The sequence below is a fragment of the Salvelinus namaycush genome, chromosome 26 (assembly GCF_016432855.1).
Source record: "Salvelinus namaycush isolate Seneca chromosome 26, SaNama_1.0, whole genome shotgun sequence".
Taxonomy (NCBI): Eukaryota; Metazoa; Chordata; class Actinopteri; order Salmoniformes; family Salmonidae; genus Salvelinus; species Salvelinus namaycush.
In genome coordinates this window covers 20,994,201-21,011,938 of record NC_052332.1, presented here as the reverse complement: position 1 = coordinate 21,011,938, position 17,738 = coordinate 20,994,201, and the positions used below count along the sequence as shown (strand labels likewise).

The 17,738-nt window shown below is 45.3% G+C and overlaps 1 protein-coding gene across 1 annotated transcript in view; it reads left to right on the top strand.

Moving 5' to 3' along the window:
- Nucleotides 1-17,738, top strand: part of LOC120020998 (astrotactin-2-like) — a 521,153-nt gene that overhangs the window by 217,946 nt on the left and 285,469 nt on the right. The window contains exons 10-12 of the mRNA XM_038964662.1: nt 1,636-1,720; nt 2,365-2,439; nt 4,649-4,786. Of these exons, the coding sequence (XP_038820590.1) occupies nt 1,636-1,720; nt 2,365-2,439; nt 4,649-4,786 (298 nt within the window). The remainder of the gene's footprint in view (nt 1-1,635; nt 1,721-2,364; nt 2,440-4,648; nt 4,787-17,738) is intronic.

Sequence of the window (17,738 nt, the reverse complement as noted above, 5' to 3'; positions counted from 1 at the left end):
CGCCAACCCCGGACTGGGGACCTTCGTAGCGGGCCCCGAACTGGGCGGCGTTGCTGGAGGCTCCGGACTGGAGGGCGACTCTGGAGGCTCCGGGCTGGAGGCTGTCTCTGGAGGCTCCGGGCTGGAGGCCGTCTCTGGAGGCTCCGGGCTGGAGGCCGTCTCTGGAGACTCCAGGCTGGAGGGCGTCGCTGGAGGCTCCGGACTGGAGACCCCCGTTGGCGGCTTCGTGCCATGTCTCACCCCTGGAGGCTTCTTGCCATGGATCATCACTGGAGGCTTGTTGCCATGGATCATCACTGGAGGCTTCGTGCCATGGATCATCACTGGAGGCTTCGTGCCATGGATGATCACTGGAGGCTTCTTGCCATGGATCATCACTGGAGGCTTCTTGCCATGGATCATCACTGGAGGCTTCGTGCCATGGATCACCACTGGAGGCTTCTTGCCATGGATCATCACTGGAGGCTTCGTGCCATGGATCATCACTGGAGGCTTCGTGCCATGGATCATCAATGGAGGCTTCGTGCCATGGATCACCACAGGAGGCTTCTTGCCATGGATCATCACTGGAGGCTTCTTGGCATGGATCATCACTGGAGGCTTCGTGCCATGGATCATCACTGGAGGCTTCGTGCCATGGATCATCACTGGAGGCTTCGTGCCATGGATCATCACTGGAGGCTTCTTGCCATGGATCATCACTGGAGTGGAAACGTTTTGGGTAGCCTTCCACAATCATTCCAGAAAAATAATGTCATGGCTTTAGAAGCTTCTGATAGGCTAATTGACATAATTTGAGTCAATTGGAGAAGTAACTGTGTATGTATTTCAAAGCCTACTCAAACTCAGGTCCTCTTTGCTTGAAATCATGGGAAAATCAAAAGAAATCAGCTAAGACCTCAGAAAAAAAAATGTAGACCTCCACAAGTCTGGTTCATCCTTGGGAGCAATTTCCAAATGCCTGAAAGTACCACGTTCATCTGTACAAACAATAGTAAGCAAGTATAGACACCATGGGACCACGCAGACGTCATACCGCTCAGGAAGGAGACGCGTTCTGTCTGCTAGAGATGAATGTACTTTGGTGCGAAAAGTGCAAATCAATCCCAGAACAACAGCAAAGGATCTCGACCTACATCTCTCCCGAGTCCGTACGGGTGTTTCAGAAATGGGACAATACTGTAACTACTAATTGGATACCACGAAATTGGGGAGAAAATAGGGCAAAAAAATAATCTCTCGGGCCGGATTGAAGTGCCCGGCGGGCCGGATTTTTTTGTTTGTTTTAAAACTGTTGTTTTATAATTTAAAAAATGAAAAAGTCAAACTGTCTCTAGAATGGTAAGACTGTGACTTTTGTTAGTTAATCAGAACATGGCAGGGGTGGAGAAGGGAGTCTTAAGGTTTTAGAGGGGCGTATTGACTTCAGTTTAGAGTTCCAGCATGTCTGAGGTGGAGATTGAGGTGAGGCTAGCTATAATTAGAGAAGGAGCGGGAGGTTGAGCAGTAGCTGCCAAACTATGTCCGGTGCCAGCTGATTATTGGACAGGGCCTGCCTGCTGATCGATGAGCAGGGAGGCCCTGGAAGACACGTGCATAAATTAATATATTTGTCACTTTGTTCCCTTCCCGCAGGAGAATGCAGCTGTCACGAGGGCTATTCTCCCGACCCGGTGCATAAACACCTCTGTGTTCGCAGCGACTGGGGCCGCAACGAAGGGTAAGTCCAGCCGGCTCTGCCCTGCACACGGACTGTCACTGCACTGATGAGACAAAAGGAGAAGAGGACAGGAGAGGAAGAGTGAGAGGGGAAGGGAAGGAGATGGAGCAAGGGAGAGGGTATGCTAGCGAGTATAAGGAGAGAAAGAGAGCGGGAGAGAAATGAGGCCTCCATCACCTCGCCATGTGCCCAGTCAAGTGCAAGCCCTCTTCCTGACTCGGACTGCATGCTAATTAACTCAACTAGCTCAACAGCTGGGCAAATAAAATACCAGCCCCCATTAGCTATGTAAATCCCTCATCAGCAGTTGGACTCAGTCCTTACCTGCCAATCACAGATCCAATCCCTCTTCACCAATTCAGGAGCAATGGAGGATCATCTTTGGTATTTAAAGCCAGACAAAATTGTGTAGCATGACCTTGCAACTGGTTTGTACTGTGCAGGTATATCAACTCCCTTATGTAGTAACATGTTTTGCATGGTGTATTAACATTTTCCTGCCTCTGACTTTTAGAAATTTAAAGAATTGCACTAACTTAACTTTTTGCATGTTTTGTTCTTGCATGAATGTATAAGGAGTGTGTTAATACATGTGCATTGTTCAGTGTATTGTGTATAAATGTGCTTCCCTGCTTTCTCCCCAGTCCCTGGCCCTACACCAACCTGGAGAAGGGTTATGACCTCGTCACAGGGGAGCAAGCTCCAGAAAAGATCTTCAGGTGAGGAGACATGTGAATCCAAGCACCCTCGCCTGCGTGCTTAGCTGGTGGTCTGCCAAAATAATGTATTTCCAGTCAACTACACTGAAGTCAGGGAACCAGGGATGTATACACTACCAGCCATCAACAGACACTATGGGAACTGGGACCATGCAATTGTCTTCTCCATACACCTGCCTCTGTGCCTGTTCTGAGCACAATAGTTCATACACACATACACAGATGCACGTGTACAAATGCACACAAACACACACGCACACACACGCACGCACATACACGCACGCACACACACACATCCCCAGAGGCAGCTGTATGTACAGTGTGACGCCCTGTTAAGAAATAGCCAGAGGGAATGTTATGGACAGGGCTTTCAAGTGCTTTTAGTGCCCGTCTTTGTGCCAGGGCTTCTCCTGACAGGGACATTCTCTCTGACATTTTCCTGAGTAGTGTTAACACAAAGGCACCACACAGGTAGATGCAGCTGTGCCAGTCACTAGAGCCTTCCAAGGGCTACAGAATCCTGCTTTCTACTTTCTACTTCTTCTTTGTCCTTTCTGGGTGTGTACTAATTGGGAAGCTCATGATCACTTCAGAAAGAGGTGCCAGAGTAGGTATTTTACAACAACAACAAAAAACTAGACTAAGTGTGGTAAGGGTGAAAGAGTAAATACTTTGAAATGAGACTGTGGGTTATTATGGCACCGCAAAATAATCGTAAATCCTATGATGAATTTGTCGCTCGGAGCCACTGCCTTGCAGATGAGATGCATCATTATAAGTCACATCTCGCCTTTCAGTCACACTGTTGTCAGAATCACTACAGATCTATACGCAACTTTTCATGTATAAGCTGTTTTCCCTGATATCATCAAATGCCTGGTGTGGATGTTTAGGGGTGGAAAAACCCTGAGAATAATTCATATTCATTTTACTTACCTGCGATGTTATCATTTTCTGCTTCTCTCCTGCATGCACACACTAGCACCACCAACACAGACACACACACTCAGCACAGATACAAACATACACACATCTTTGGTAAAGCCTACCGGTGTGTGTGATGGATGGGGAGAGGAGCAGGGGCCGATCAATGGGCTCCAGAGTGAGAGGTCGGAGGGAGCGGGGGACTGGCCGTCAGTGTCTTATTTATGAGTGGATATGGCTATTGATCAGGCCTGAATCATTGTGTTCCTGTCTATATCCCAGGTCAAGGCCGGTGGCACGCTACCCACTCCTCCGAGCACCTCTCTAAAGGACTACTGACAAAGAGCTTATAGAATTAGATATTGGCTGAAGTCCCCATATCATAATTCTGGGATGACAAGGGTTTAACGTCAGTCATAAGGCCCATGACAGCCACCCTAAGCCACGCTGAGTAAACCATTAGCAGATGTTATGATTCATAGTAGATATATTTCAGTCTTTGATAATGATACACAATATACATTAGATTTTAATACAATTCTCTGAAATGTAGTTATTACCTTTGTATTCAAGACTTCCGTTTTTTCCTTATTTATGGTTGTGGTTCTTATTCACCGATAATGAATGGAAATGCAGTTTTGATTGAGCCCACAATTTAGTACATTTTCACTTCATATTCCCAGGTCCATTAGCAGAAAGAAAAATTTGCAGCTCTAGCTAATGACCTACGTTTTTCAGAGAACATTTGGTGCTTGATCAGCAATCAAACTGCACACTTAGAGTTTACACACAGAGATGAACAGTCATAAACTGGATGTAAAATGTTGAATGACAATTGTGTAATATGGTATAATGTTCATTTCCGTGGTAGAACTGCTGACTAGCACTACTGCTGTAGCACTGTTGAGTGACGGATGATACTGATGGAACTCGCATAGCATTGGTCAGGTGGTCAGAATTTTTTTTAAACATTGTGCACAGTAGCATGGATCAACATCTTCTTATCTCAACTTTCCTCATGTAAGCCCTAGCTTTTAAGTTTAATTCTAAACATTATTTAATCATATGCATTTTGGTGACACCTTCACATTGCTATCGATCCAGATGGCATTGACAACAAAGAAAAACTGAAAATATGACACTGGCTCTACATCAAAAGGACAAGCCCTTACCAGCTGTCACAATGCTGACTGATTTATTTTTAGCTGACTGTTTAATATGGAGGCTGAGTACGTTGTCGTCTTTTTTGACACTTAAGCATCTCGTTGTCTCTGTGTCAACGCAGGTCGTCCTACAGCCTGGGCCAGGGTCTGTGGCTGCCAGTGAGTAAGAGCTTTGTTGTGCCACCGGTGGAGCTGTCAATCAACCCCATCGCCAGCTGCAAGACTGACGTGCTGGTGACAGAGGACCCTGGGGACGTCAGGTCAGTTTACCTTTAAAGATACCTATGCACACATAGCGGATATTTCTTTCCTGAGACCTGATCTAAAGTCAGTTTACTTCTAAAAGCACCTCTGTATTTGTTTGTTGAAATGTCAGATCTCTGGTTTACAGCAAGTTCTTGCGTTAGCAAACACCTCAAATGCAATTTGTCTATCATTCTTTCTCAATTTCCATAAGGAGTCTTACCATGTACTTTTCATTCTGTAATTACAACATGATTGATAGACACACATGTTATTTCATATTCAAAATGTTCATGTCCGGGTGTCACTTGGGTCATGTTAGTGTGCATAGCATTGTAGATGTAACCTGTCATCTCACAACAGAGAACTGCTAGCCACAGCACAAATGCCGTCACTGACATCAGCAAATTATGTCAATAACTAAGTGGTTGTTGAAGGATAGATATGGTTATGCATTCAATCTAACACGGTCTGACACACTGTATATTAAAGTGATAATGCTCGAGAAGCCGGTGTTTGGAGAATATATTGGCACGGGTGTTGTAAGGCCCGACCTGAAGTCAAGGGCCAGTATACCGTGCCAATATATCTTCCAAACACCGGATTCAAGGGCATTATCACTTTTATACAACGTGTTACCAACATATTCAAATAATGATTGACATATTTTCATTAAAAACTGTATTTTGATGAATTTATTCATACTATTTCATCCTTCCACAAGATATAGTCCCCACACAAATCTAGGGTAGCTACCCAAGTCGGCTGGTCATTTGTTCTATTGGTTCGGTTGCCAGAGACGTGACCCAGTCGTTCAGTCTATGGACTCGACCTAGTCGTTCATTCTAAATGTTCCATTGCCATACTGGTTGGCAACGTTCTTATCCCAACTACGGCTAACTTACAGTCACGACAAAAAGTGCAGCCAGAATAACAGCAAAGTAGCTGCATTTGCATAAGCTGTTTTCTAGATACATTTATTTGGATATATCCATCACAATGAACTAATGAGTCGTGATTTAGCCTGGCATTGAAAATGTGCTCTCTCGTCAGAATTGTTGTTCAGAGGAGTTAGCCAACAACACAGCTAACACAATCACTTCAAACTGAAGCTGGAAAGATGGCTGTACCTTTTTTAAATTTACATGTCTTTGTATATATCCATAAAAATGATGCCAGCCTATTAATGATTTCGACTGGCTGTGAAACGCTGCAAGTCTGTCTCGTCCCGACACGTTAATTATGTAATGAAACAGGCAGGGAGCAGGCCTCGAACCCTCGACCTTCTAGCCTGATGTCCAGCGAGCTATCGACTGTGCCCCAAAAGCATGCTCGAGCTGCAGAGTCGATATCCTCGCTTATAAACCCAGAGTCGTTACACTACTCCCTCCTTTCAAAGAGCGCGTCCTCGTGCTAGCTTGCGACTCCACGTCTTATAGGAGCGCGCTCACTGGCCAAGCACACGCACTGTCGTGGATGCAAGGTCCGATCACTTCTGACACCAATGTAATGAAACAGGCAAGGAGCAGGCCTCGAACCCTCAACCTTCTAGTTCGAAGTCCAGCGCGCTATCGACTGTGCCCCAAAAGCCCGCTCGAGCGGCAGAGTCGATTTCCACACTTATAAACCCAGGGTCATTACAATTACTATGGGACAGCTAGAGATTGAATATTGAAACAATGTTGCAAATGTCGGAGAGATAGACAGCAAGGATTAGACCCACCCGTTGTATATTCCATAATAGTGCATAGGCAGGCAACATTGATAAAACCACTTTCCAACAATTTATTGTTTTATAATTGTTTGAAAACTACTTTAGTGTGTGGTCCATAGGTGATACAAACCATGTACTAATTGTTACAACATTAACATATGGACGTAACATGGCGACAGGTAGAAATTAATTTGTTATTCTGGCGGAGATGCCTAATTGAGAGTCGATCACTACCTTGGCAATAGTGTACATCTGTGCTTACTACTGCAAAGTTCCTATACCAGAAATAAGATTACTATAACAATGCCAATTATTTAGGACATGCGTTTGAATCAGCTTGAACTGAGGAGAATGTGGAGAATAATGTTGAGTTCTATAGCAGTGTCACTTACCGTGCCTTACAGTTAATATTGAATAATGTTCTTTCAGAACCTTTCTCAGGAAGCTACATTCACCAAACACTTGATCATACCTTATATAACCGGGCAAGTCCATTAAGAACATATTCCAATTACAAAGACGGCCTAGCAAGAGGCCTTAAGAGGCATTATCGAACCTATGAACAAACAGGTAGAGGGATGATTTGTATTGGTCGTTTTAGAAAGCTGGTGCTGCTAGGTGATATTTTTCTCTATTTTTAACTGGGGGAAAAAAGGTAATTACTCCATAGTGCGGTTTCTATATCTTGACGGCCTATCACTCAGTCGTGGTCCGGTGATGAATAGATTTAATTACAAGTTCAATGCTGGTTCCAAAGTAGAACACCGAATTGACCAGATAAAATGGAGTGGGTATCAAGGCACAAGGCGAGACCCAAATGCAGACACAGGAGGCAGATGGTTGGAGTCTTACAATGTATATTAATCCAAAGGTGTAGGCAAGAGAATGGTTGTGGACAGGCAAAAATTTCAAAACCAGATCAGAGTCCAGGAGGTACAGAGTGGCAGACAGGCTCGTGGTCAAGGCAGGCAGAATGGTCAGGCAGGGGGGTACAAAGTCCAGAAACAGGCAAAGGTCAAAACCGGGAGGACAAGAAAAAGGAGAATGCAAAAAGCAGGAGAACAGGAAAAACCGCTGGTTGACTTAGAAACATACAAGACTAACTTGCACAGAGAGACAGGAAACACAGGGATAAATACACTGGGGAAAATAAGCGACACCTGGAAGGGGTAGAGACAATCACATGGACAGGTGAAACAGATCAGAGAGTGACAGTGGGAACTTGCCATTGTGGCTGCACAGTAGAGAGGCTACAGCCATTTGGGTTACAGCAATTCATCTCGGAGCCAACATGCCTTTATGAAAGGATAGTACATGTTCCCTGCTCAATTCCGGTGGCATCATTTCAGAAGACTGTGACACTCAGAGGGACTGTGTGCGGGCTGTGTGGGCTCTGTGTGTGTGTGCATGTGCGCATGCATGTACAATTCCTGTAATTTATAAATTGATAAGAGCTATTGATAAGAGTCAGGTAAATTAGTAATCTCTTTGGAGGAGGGGATTGTAAATAGATATAGCAATTTAGATCATTTTTCCTTATGAGACCAATGTGAAACCAGTCATATTGAAGCAAACTGAAAATCATATCAACATGACCAGTGGCAATTTTAGCATGTAAATCTTGGTGGGGTAAACCCAAACATGTTTTGGGGTGATGCATGCCAGTAAAGCCACTACATAACACAACACAACACTAAACAATACATTAATTGCACTATAACTGTGACAAACGGTGCCCACAAAAATCTGTCCCAACAGCAAAGTCCCAACAGCAGTCCGAACGCCTTACCAATGCTACACCTGGCTATCAGCGGAGCCTTGTCTGGCAGCGAAACAGTTCATTCAGACTAATCTACTGCCTTTAAAAAAAACATAGCTGATATGGCTGACTTGCTTAAACAAATGTGGTTTCTATTGACAATTGAGATGTACATACTATGGCATAAGGGGACGACAAGAGGATAAGAGGCAATTTCGATTACAACTTTAATGAGCAAGCTAGGACGGACATAGTCAATATAAATATTTGTTTAGCACTTCTGAAATGTATAGCGACAGAATTCAGAACATGGGCCATTCTTAAAGGGTTTTCCCTGTACACCAAGTCAGAACCGTTGGGTAAATAAAGGGGGCATATAAGCAATGAAGCTCTTACAATATTCTTACATTTCTCTAAAACAGGTTATAGGCTACATGTGCACCACCAAGTCAGAACAGTAGGCACAATTAAGAGTGGAAAATAGAGCAAATTATTAGGGTGAGGCACATGGGCTACTAACAGCTTACTACACAACTTACACTTTGTATTACTTTCTTAGCTACAGTATATATATCTCCCTGGCATATTACAGAATTTATGCAGCAGCATACAATACATTTTTGGACTCACCTTGTTGTGCTGTGCTCACTTGAACAGGAAGGTGTCACGGCGGTTTGTCATCAAAGTCTGGCATTCTCTGGATATATGTTGCTTTCAAGACAACTGGGAACTCGGATAAATACAAGGTCCAATCATGATGACTTCAGTGATCATCAGGTCGTAGCTCTAGAAAGAGGCCCGAGTTCCCGACTTACAATTCTGAGTTGGATGACCGTTCAAAACGTAGTTTCCCAGTCGGAACGTAGTTTCCCAGTTCCCAGTTGTCTTGATCTCACTCAAGTCAGATTTCCCAGTTCTGAGTTCATGCAGGATTGACAGCATGGCCAATGATGAATGTTCATCATTTTACGCTTGGAAAAAGAAACCCACACACCCACTCCACTAATAGCAGGCTAGTGATTGCTTTGAAATGTTTACAGATAGCCACTGATTCCTTTCAAACCACTCATTGTTGAATTTGTGATTTCCAACTTGTTGTGTAATGTTTATATCCAATAGCCGATGAGCACTGATACGTTTTATCTATAAATTCACTTCATTACTTCTCATCATATGATAAGGATTAAAAAGGATTTGCCAGTAGATTGTCGACTTGATTCATGATGATGAGTGCTAGCTAAGATTTTGAAAGTATGATGTTGACATGATTAGCCCAATCAAAGCTACTGTAGATATAATGTAATTTTACATATTTTATCTGTGGCCAATGACCTTGAGCCTTCTTGGATACGCACTTCTAATGTAACTCTACGGCAGCACCCAAGGGGCTTGAATTTTTTAGCTCTACTCTTAGATTTGGCAGTGACATAGTGTCCCCATGATTGACAGAACACTGAGCCAATCATGGCGCCAGTAGAGAACATTACCAACCCCTACGCTCCATATTTTCCACTGGCTGCCCCACCACCACAGAAAGCACTGAGCTAGGCTGAAACACCTGCATTTTGGAGCTGCCTTACTCAAGAAAGGAAAAAAGAGACCATGTTTATATGGAGGCTTTATTAATTCAATTTATTTTAAACTTATTCTTACATTGTTTGTGAACTGATATGTGACACGTATTAACGTCAAAATAACATGCAAAACAGGCAACCCCCCCACCCCATTTTTGTTATTTCATTATTTTTGTTATAAAAAAATGTGCGGCTCAAAACAGGTGGGGGCTCTGCATCATTCCATTCCGTTTACCTTTCTTTCCTCTGTCACATCAGTGTAGTTGTTCCTGAGGGTCACTAGCATTAGTGGGTCATATTAGGCCAACATTGTGCAATAATTTGGGACATGTAGCATATTTGAATCATTATAGAACTCAGACCACACCCAAGTTAAACCTGGAGCCTGACGCACGGTTCACATTGACTGGACCTTTGTCATACAATTCCATAACTAGTGAGGAATAGGGTAGATTTGTAGGATTGTTCAACCCTTATTTAAAATTGTTCCAATATTTCATGGATTGCATCTGAATATGACAACTTTCAGGATGAATCAAACAACTATTTTTTATTCATCAATATATTGTATGTGTAAAAGCTCTACAAACCAATTTTTTTTGTGATTCAAACATACTTTCCTAACTCCAAAATTGTAATTAAAGGAATGCCGTATTTAAAGGGATGGCTTAAGATAAATGTACTGAAACCCATTGAATAAAAACTCCACACAAAATTATGTAGGCCAGCAAGTGGGATGGTTTTCAGCGGTTTAATTACATGTATTCAGCATGTGCAAGAGAACCACGCCTGCAAAGCCTGTTACGAACCTGCATAAGGTAAAACCAACTACTGAGAAGTGCGTAGGAAAGGCGTGCTTAGGAAAGACTTACATTTCCTGAGACGAAATCGGGCCCTTGCTGAGAGAAAGAGATTTTGTTTAACAAAAAGATTAGCTACTTTGTGCACGCTCACCCTGCGAGAATAATGACACTGAGCCTTTTTCCTGAATGTTTTGAGAATGGAGAACACATGAGGATCTTAGACCATTCCTCCATACATAATCTTTCCAGATCCTTAATATCCTTCAGAGTGCTCTTATGGACCGTGCTCTTCAATTCAAACTACCTTTTCAATGGGATTCAAGTCCGGAGACTGAGATGGCCATGGCAAATTTTTATTTTGTTGTCAATTTACCATTTCTTTGTGGATTTGATGTGTGCTTGGGGTCCTTGTCTTGCTGGAAGATCCACTTCTGAAAAGGTTTCAGTCTTCTGGCCAGGGCCTTGGCTACATATGAGAACACCGAGGTCCGGACCTCGATAATTATTATGATCATTGTTTTTTTCGAAACTTCGGGGTCTCAACTGACTGATGAGTTAGAATAGTAGAATACACAAGGTGCAATTTCAAAACATGGTTGTTCATCAGCAGTTTTCCTCATATACAGGTAACTGACAAAATAATGGAAGCACTTGAGTAAATGAGGGATACAAAGTACACTACCGTTCAAAAGTTTTGGGTCACTTAGAAATGTCCTGGTATTTGAAAGAAAAGCAAAAAAAATGTCCATTAAATAACATCAAATTGATCAGAAATACAGTGTAGACATTGTTAATGTTGTATATGACTATTGTAGCTGGAAAAGGCTGATTTTTAATGGAATATCTACATAGGTGTACTTCTTTAAACTAGTTGATTATCTGGAGCATCAGCATTTGTGGGTTCGACTACAGGCTCAAAATGGCTTGAAACAAATAACTTTCTTCTGATACTTGTCAGTCTATTCTTGTTCTGAGAAATGAAGGCTATTCCATGCGAGAAATTGCCAAGAAACTGAAGATCTCGTACAACGCTGTGTACTACTCCCTTCACAGAACAGCGCAAACTATCTCTAACCAGAATAGAAAGAGGAGTGGGAGGCCCCGGGGCACAACTGAGCAAGAGGACAAGTACATTAGAGTGTCTAGTTTGAGAAACAGACGTCTCACAAGTCCTCAACTGGCAGCTTCATTAAATAGTACGAACAAAACACCAGCCTCAACGTCAACAGTGAAGAGGCGACTCCAGAATGCTGGCCATCTAGGCTGAGTTCCTCTGTCCAGTGTCTTTGGCACATCTTAATCTTTTCTTTTTATTGGCCAGTCTGAGATATGGCTTTTTCTTTGCAACTCTGCAAAAGGTTTTTCTAATGATCAATTAGCCTTTTAAAATGATCAACTTGGATTAGCTAACACAACGTGCCATTGAAACACAGGAGTGATGGTTGCTGATAATGGGCCTATGTACACCTATATAGATATTCCATTAAAAATCAGTTACCAGCTACAACAGTCATTTACAACATTAACAATGTCTACACTGTATTTCTGATCAATTTGATGTTAGTTTAATGGACAAGAAATGTGCTTTTCTTTCAAAAACAAGGACATTTCTAAGTGACCCCAAACATCTGAACAGTAGTGTATATTGAAAGTAGGTGTATCCAAACAGGTGTGGTTCCTGGGTTAATTAAGCAATTAGCATCCCATCATGCTTACGGTCATGTATAAAAATGCTGGGCAGGGCATTATTGTGTCTACCATGGCTATGCCCCCATAGTATGACAATGCCTGTAACGGTCGTCTTTCGGTGAGAGAGTAGACCAAGGCGCAGCGGGTTGTGAATACATAATTATTTATTAAAGCAAACGACGAAACACGAAAACAAACACTTGAAAGGATTACAAAATAACAAAAACGAATGTAGACTGACCTAAACCAATAGAACTTACATATAACACGAAGCACGTAGGAACAGGTACAGACTATAACCAACCAACGAACAAACGCTACAGTCCCGTGTGGTGCGTAGACACAGACACGGACGACAATCACCCACAAACAAACAGTGAGAACAACCTACCTTAATATGACTCTCAATCAGAGGAAACGTCAAACACCTGCCTCTAATTGAGAGCCATACCAGGCAACCCAAAACCAACATAGAAACAGAAAACATAGACTGCCCACCCAAAACTCACGCCCTGACCAATAAACACATACCAAACAACAGAAAACAGGTCAGGAACGTGACAGAACCCCCCCCTCAAGGTGCGAACTCCGGGCGCACCCCTACAACTCAAGGGGAGGGTCTGGGTGGGCATCTGTCCGCGGTGGCGGCTCCGGCGGTGGACGAGGACACCACTGTCTTTGTCCCCCTCCTTAGCGTCCTTTGAGTGGCGACCCTCGCCCCCGACCATGGTCCAGGAACCTTCACTAAGGCCCCTCCTACATAGAGGAGACAGCTCAGGACAGAGAGGTAGCTCAGGACAGAGAGGTAGCTCAGGACAGAGAGGTAGCTCAGGACAGAGAGGTAGCTCAGGACAGAGAGGTAGCTCCGGACAGAGAGGTAGCTCAGGACAGAGAGGTAGCTTAGGACAGAGGGACAACTCTGTACTAGTGGCAGCTCCGGACTGGGTGGCAGCTCCGGACTGGGTGGCAGCTCCGGACTGAGTGGCAGCTCCGGACTGAGTGGCAGCTCCGGACTGGAGGGCAGCTCATGACTGGAGGGCAGCTCATGACTGGAGGGCAGCTCATGACTGGAGGGCAGCTCATGACTGGAGGGCAGCTCATGACTGGAGGGCAGCTCATGACTGGAGGGCAGCTCTGGCAGCTCCTGACTGGCTGGCGGCTCTGGCAGCTCCTGACTGGCTGGCGGCTCTGGCAGCTCCTGACTGGCTGGCGGCTCTGGCAGCTCCTGACTGGCTGGCGGCTCTGGCAGCTCCTGACTGGCTGGCGGCTCTGGCGGCTCCTGACTGGCTGGCGGCTCTGGCGGCTCCTGACTGGCTGGCGGCTCTGGCGGCTCCTGACTGACGGACGGCTCTAGCGGCTCCTGACTGACGGACGGCTCTAATGGCTCGTGGCAGACGGATGGCTCAGAAGGCGCTGGGCAGACGGATGGCTCAGAAGGCGCTGGGCAGACGGATGGCTCAGAAGGCGCTGGGCAGACGGATGGCTCAGAAGGCGCTGGGCAGACGGATGGCTCAGACGGCGCTGGGCAGACGGATGGCTCAGACGGCGCTGGGCAGACGGATGGCTCAGACGGCGCTGGGCAGACGGATGGCTCAGACGGCGCTGGGCAGACGGATGGCTCAGACGGTGCTGGGCAGACGGATGGCTCAGACGGTGCTGGGCAGACAGATGGCTCAGACGGTGCTGGGCAGACGAGCAGTGCATGCGGCGTTGGGCAGACAGCCGACTCTGACCTGCTGAGGCGCACAGTAGGCCTGGTGCGTGGTACCGGAACTGGAGGTACCGGGCTGAGGGCACGCACCTCAGGGCGAGTGCGGGGAGAAGGAACAGTGCGTACAGGGCTCTGGAGACGCACAGGAGGCTTGATGCGTGGTGCCGAAATTGGAGGCACTGAGCTTGAGACACGCACCACAGGGAGAGTGCGTGGAGGAGGAACAGGGCTCTGGAGACGCACTGGAAGCCTGGTGCGTGATGTAGGCACTGGTGGTACTGAGCTGGGGCGGGAAGGTGGCGCCGGATTTACCGGACCGTGCAGGCGTACTGGCTCCCTTGAGCACTGAGCCTGCCCAACCTTACCTGGTTGCATGCTCCCCGTAGCCCGTCCAGTGCGGGGAGGTGGAATAACCCGCACTGGGCTGTGTTGGCGAACCGGGGACACCATGCGTAAGGCTGGTGCCATGTACACCGGCCCGAGGAGACGTACTGGAGGCCAGATATGTTGAGCCGGCTTCATGGCACTTGGCTCAATGCTCACTCTAGCCCGGCTAGTGCGGGGAGGTGGAATAACCCGCACCGGGCTATGAACACGTACAGGAGACACCATGCGCTCTACTGCGTAACACGGTGTCTGCCTGTACTCTCGCTCTCCACGGTAAGCCCGGGAAGTTGGCGCAGGTCTCCTACCTGACTTCGCCACACTACCCTTTAGCCCCCCCCCCCCAAGAAATTTTTGGGTTGTACTTGCGGGCTTCCAGCCTTGCTTCCGTGCTGCCTCCTCATATCGTCGCCTCTCCGCTTTAGATGCCTCCAGCTCCGCCTTGGGACGGCGACACTCCTCTGGCTCTGCCCAGGGTCCTTCTCCGTCCAGAATCTCTTCCCATGTCCAATCCTCCTTGACCCACTGCTGTTGTCGTTGCTGTCCGTTAACCCGCTGCTTGATCTGGGTTTGGTGGGTGATTCTGTAACGGTCGTCTTTCGGTGAGAGAGTAGACCAAGGCGCAGCGGGTTGTGAATACATAATTATTTATTAAAGCAAACGACGAAACACGAAAACAAACACTTGAAAGGATTACAAAATAACAAAAACGAATGTAGACTGACCTAAACCAATAGAACTTACATATAACACGAAGCACGTAGGAACAGGTACAGACTATAACCAACGAACGAACAAACGCTACAGTCCCGTGTGGTACGTAGACACAGACACGGACGACAATCACCCACAAACAAACAGTGAGAACAACCTACCTTAATATGACTCTCAATCAGAGGAAACGTCAAACACCTGCCTCTAATTGAGAGCCATACCAGGCAACCCAAAACCAACATAGAAACAGAAAACATAGACTGCCCACCCAAAACTCACGCCCTGACCAATAAACACATACCAAACAACAGAAAACAGGTCAGGAACGTGACAATGCCCCCGTTCACAGGGTTGATGAGCATGAAAACTATGTAAACCACATACCATGGCCATCTCAGTCACCAGATCTCAACCCAATTTAACACTTATGGGAGATTCAGGAGCAGCACCTGAGGCAGCGTTTTCCACCACCATCAACAAAATAACAAATGATGGAATTTCTCGTGGAAGAATGGTGTCACGATAGAGTTCCAGAAGCAGTTCTAGCTCATGTTGGCCCAACACCTTATTAAGACACTTTATGTTGGTGGTTCCTTTATTTTTGCAGTTAACTGTATATCACTCACTGACAGTCACTCAGTTAGCCCATGCAAGTAAAACATTTTTAGATGATTAAATTAGTCTAGTTAGTCTAGCCAGCTATCTACAGTAAACTTGTAGTAATCATGGCCAAATTACCGACCGGGCACGCACCTCCAGGGGTCCCCCCTGTATTTTGTTAGTCACTCTCACTCAGATATCATATTAACATGGCATAAGTCATGGAAAAATGTGTAGAATTGCAGTAAATTTGCTTTAAAACTGCGTTCTCTTTAAAAATGTGTTCTCTAAAGCAAACTTATTTCTTTACCTTTTGTTTATAAAATACTGTTACTACTAACAGACATGATAACATGATGTCCTTTTCTATAAATGCATCCTTATTTCGACGCCAACCCACCGGTGGCTTGCGTGGCCAAATAATAATATTTCCGCTAATGCTATTTAGCGAACTCCAGGCATTTATATTTGTTGGTCACTCTCAATAAAAGCTTTTTTTTATGGCAACTATTCCAAAGAGCCTATTGGCATTGAGGTTGCGTCTAATTGTACATTTGGAACTTGGTGACCCCAAGATGCGACCGAGTTCTATAATTCTCCAACTGAACCATCTTCCTCATTGTGCGTGGAGACAAGATACGCTTGCATCCTCTACCAGACAAGGAAACACCAACGTAAGAGTTGGAGTGTTGGGCCACCACGAGTCAGAACAACTTCAATGCCCCTCGGCATAGATTCTACAAGTGTCTGGATCTCTATTGGAGGGATGCGACACCATTCTTCATAATTTGGGGTTTTGTTGATGGTGGTGGATGACGTTGTCTTCGGTGCCACTCCAGAATCTCCCATAAGTGTTCAGTTGGGTTAAGATGACTGAGACGGCCATGTCATATGGTTTACATCGTTTTCCTGCTCATCTAACCATTCAGTGACCACTCAACGCCTGTGATTGGGGGCATAGTCATCCTTTGGGGGCATAACGAGGGTAGCCAAAATTATTTTGGAGGTGACTGTATGCGTCTTGTGAAGGTCTTTGTGTGTGTGTGTGTGTGTGTGTGTGTGCGTGTGTGCGTGCGTGCGTGCGTGCGTGCGTGCGTGCGTGCGTGCGTGCGTGCGTGCGTGCGTGCGTGCGTGCGTGCGTGTGTGTGAAAAACAAGCATGTCTAATCTCTCTTCACTAATATAGCTGTCAGCTGCGTGAACGGACATCTGGGCCCAGCAAATTAACTCCCGTTGCAGGCACATGAAAATGCCCTTCATGCTCTAGATACCTACTCTTGAAAACTTTGACTTGAGACCACAGTCTGCGCATAGTGAACAATGAACACTGTATGACTAGGAAGGAATAATGATCCACTATAGATCTTTTCTCTGTTTTTAAACAGATACTTTTTGTAGACATTGCTGCAGTACTGTATCTCCTTCGTATATTATGAAAAAGCAACTCTGCTGTGGAAATTCTGTATGTCTATAAACGTTATTCAGTGAAAAATAGATAATTCTGCTGTAGCCCTTTCCACTCACAGCCCCTGTCATCCCATATACGGGTTGAAAATGGCAGATTTTGTCATTGATAAGCGGCAAAATTGGAACGCAGTGGCTGTATAGTAACATGCTATTCATGACGTCCAAGCTCAGGTTCTCTGCTTCACAGCTCTGTATGAGTTTTTGACTGACAGTTGTTCTAAACTTGAGCACCACACGGGAAAAGATGCCCCTATCCCTCCCGCTAATTGCATAGTTGTTGTTGTTTGAGTGAGGGAAATGCTGTAAATCCAGAGGAGTTGATGTGTTCTGAAAGTTGAGACTTTGAGGATTATAATAAATACCTCTTTGACGTCAACAAGCAAACTACACACCCGTGAGTCCAAATGTGTGCTTCACTTCACAAAAATGTATTTAATTTACAGTATCAACGTTTATGATCGCTATGTTTGATCCACAGTTACAAGGATGACATGCGTTATACCCTGGGTTGTCCTGAACAGAATGATCTTATGTTTGTCATATTGTGAAGAAACT